The sequence below is a fragment of the Callorhinus ursinus genome, unplaced genomic scaffold (assembly GCF_003265705.2).
Source record: "Callorhinus ursinus isolate GAN/ISIS: 27379988/994484 unplaced genomic scaffold, GSC_fseal_2.0 scaffold75, whole genome shotgun sequence".
NCBI lineage: Eukaryota > Metazoa > Chordata > Mammalia > Carnivora > Otariidae > Callorhinus > Callorhinus ursinus.
In genome coordinates, this window is record NW_027397137.1 from 5245083 (window position 1) to 5248146 (window position 3064).

The 3064-nt window shown below is 68.9% G+C and overlaps 1 protein-coding gene across 1 annotated transcript in view; it reads left to right on the forward strand.

Annotated features, from left to right (window-relative positions):
* Positions 1 to 897: 897 nt before the first annotated feature.
* Positions 898 to 3064, forward strand: part of AIRE (autoimmune regulator) — a 15391-nt gene continuing 13224 nt past the window's right edge. Inside the window, exons 1-5 of the mRNA XM_025863430.1 lie at positions 898 to 1143; positions 1579 to 1753; positions 2013 to 2168; positions 2540 to 2588; positions 2937 to 3013. Coding sequence (XP_025719215.1) covers positions 898 to 1143; positions 1579 to 1753; positions 2013 to 2168; positions 2540 to 2588; positions 2937 to 3013 — 703 coding nt within the window. The remainder of the gene's footprint in view (positions 1144 to 1578; positions 1754 to 2012; positions 2169 to 2539; positions 2589 to 2936; positions 3014 to 3064) is intronic.

The window sequence follows — 3064 nt, forward strand, 5'->3', positions numbered from 1 at the left end:
CCTCTGTGGCCCTTGTCCACACTGGGCCACTATGGGTCTCGCAGTCTGCCAGGCCCCTGTCCCCTGCGCTCGCCCACCACGGCCTGGGATGCGGGTCCCTCTTCTGCTGCTACCCCCCTGGGACCGCTTCCCCACTTTCCTACACCAGCCTCCAGCCTCTGTCACTAGCCCTAGGAAGGCTCCTGGGGCGTCCCTCCCCTGGGCTCTGTGAGCAGGACAAGGACAGGAGCTCCGGGGACCCATACTCAGGGGCATCAGTCCACAGGGTCCGCTGCCTTCTCCAAGTTTTTTTGAACACAGCTGCAGGAAGGGGAGGGTAGGTTGCCACTGGGTCCCCCAGGGCAATGTGCTCCTGTTAAAGATGAGGGGGCTGAGTCTCAGAGAGGGAAAGCGACTGGCCCAGCATCACACAGCCTCTGGGCAACGCCCAGCGCTGTGCCCCCGGCACACACTCAGTCCTCCATCAGACAAGCGCTCCTCCATCTGACCGTCCTACAGCCCAGGCCCAGGGCCCTCCCCACCAGGGGCCCTGCCCCCATCAGCCCTGTGGTCCGGGCCTGAGAGCCGCAGCCCTCTCACAGAGGGGCGTGCCCTGGTTCCGAAGCCTCCTTTACAAAGGAGAGAGACGCCAACAGCTTCCTGGCAGGTGTGGAATTGGGGTGGCTGGGACCTTGTCTTTACTGGATTACAGAGAAGTTTCCATTCCTGCCCCTCCCTCCGGTCCTGATTGGTTCTGGGGAAACACAGGCTTTGCTCTTTCGGGGGGGGGCACGGGGGGGGTCCTGCTATAACAGAGACTGGGCTCTGGCTGGGCTCAGCCCCGCACAGGTACTCGCCCAGGAGCGCCCGCCCAGGCGCCCGGCAGGGCAGGGGCCGCGCAAGGCCCAGGAGGCGGAGATGGCCCAGACGCTCCACAAGTCCAGTGGCACCCAAAGGCCGCGGGACCCCAGGAGGGGAGAGGGGGCCCCCAGCCCCATGCCCCCAGACCCCGTGAGGGTGGGCGAGGCCCGGGCAGGGGCGGACACCGTGCTGCGCCGCCTCCTGAGGCTGCACCGCACGGAGATCGCCATGGCGGTGGACAGCGCCTTCCCGCTGCTGCATGCGCTGGCCGACCACGACGTGGTGCCCGAGGACAAGTTCCAGGTGGGCCCCAACCCAGGCCCCCAGTGCCCCCCAGCCTTCCCCAAGCTCTGCCGTCCAGCCAGGGGCAATGTCTGGGAGGATGAGCTCCAGATGGGCCCTAGCCGCCCCCCACGAGTGGGGGCCAGGGGGCTGGGGTGGGGGCTGCTGGTGTGAAGAGGGGATGGGGCCCGGTCTCCAGGACATGTTCCTGTCCTACCCAACACCCCTCCCAGCCCTCCTGAAGCTGCCCTCCAAGCCAGGGGTGTGGTCCCCTAAGGTGAGTTCCGGGGGGGCCTCCCTCGCCCCCAGCACCCCGGGCACCCCCACGCCCACCTCAACCCAAGGGCATGGACACGGTGCCCGGCTCTCCTGCAGCACCCTCTGGGGGCGGTGGCAGGAAGTGGGGGTACTGGGGAGGCAGGAGGCAGGGCCTCCCACTCCCCACTCCTGCTTCAGGAGACTCTGCGTCTGAAGGAGAAGGAAGGCTGCCCGCAGGCCTTCCACGCGCTCCTCTCGTGGCTCCTGACCCAAGACGCGGCTGCCATCCTGGGCTTCTGGAAAGTTCTCTTTAAGGACTACAACCTGGAGAGATACGCCCGGCTGCAGCCCATCCTAGACAGCTTCCCCAAAGGTGGGGAGGGCACTGCGGTGGCGGAGGGCTGGGGGCTGGGGTCCCGTGGGGCTCAGCAACCCCCCCCACCGCTGGGGGCCTGGGGCTGCTGGAGTCAGCCCAGCTGGACGGAAGAGGGAAGGTCAGGGCGTGGTTAGGGGGCCCCTGGACATCACCCAGGACCGTCCTGGCTTCTGCATGCCAAAGGGCCGAGGTCTCGCCCACCTTGCCAAGGTGTGGGTTCTGCTCTTGAGGCTCGGCCGCCGCTTGCACCCTGCAGATGTGGACCTCAGCCAGCCCCGGAAGGGGAGGAAGCCCCCGCCGGGCCCCAAGGCCCCAGTGCCGCTGCCCAGACCCCCCACCAAGAGGAAGGCCCTGGAGGAGCCAAGAGCCACCCCGCCGGCGGCACTGTCTCCACGGGGCACCTCCAGCCCAGGTACCTAGTTTGAGGAGCTAGTCAGCCACAGATTGCCCTGGGGAGCCCGACAGCCCCTGAGCACACCCTCCCCCCGACCACGGGCTCTGGAGCACCAGCCGCCTGGCCCGGAGCCAGCCTGGCAGGGGCTGTGGAGGTCCCCTCTGGATGCTCGGATGGATGAGCCTAGCCGTCCCTTGTCCCAGGGCCCCAGGAAGCAGGCAGGTGGGTGTTACGTCCTTTTACGGGTGTGGACACCAGAGCACGGTAAAGCGAGAGGACCCCGGGGGCCTTGGGGAGGCCACAGCCAGGGTTCTCCTGCCCCCACCCTTGGCCGCTGGCTTTGGCCCCAGCGCGGAGACCAGGGCCAGGCTGGCGCGCTCCCCCTGCAGGCCCCGAAGCGAAGGCCAAGCCGGCCCAGAAGGCCTCCTGCCGGGAACGGTGAGCCAGGCCCCCAGGCCTCCCGCTCCTGGGCCGGGGTCAAGGGATCAAGGGCCTCGGCGGGGTGCTGCCCTCCAAGGGCCTGTCCTGGGGGCGGGACCACGCTGGCCTGGTGTCTCCCCCCAAAGCCTCGGCTGGACGGACGCACTGGGGGCCAGGGGGGCGTCTCGGTCACCCCCACGTGTGCCCGGTCCACGTCCCCGTCCTACAGGCCTGGCTCAGACTGTGCTTCTGCCAGAGTCCTGCTCGGTCCGTCAGCTGGATGACGCCGGGCCCCCGTCCGTCCCCTCCTTGCCCCAGCCCGGGGGGCCCCAGAGGACCTGTGGTTGCCTGACCTTTGGGCGGCAGCCCCGAGCTCTGCCTCCTTCCCAGCACAGCCCCGGGCCGGGGCCGGGGGCCCTGTTCATCCCTGCCCGCCGTGTGCAGTGAGCTCCCACGCCGCATCCGCACGCACACACCACGCACACACACCACAC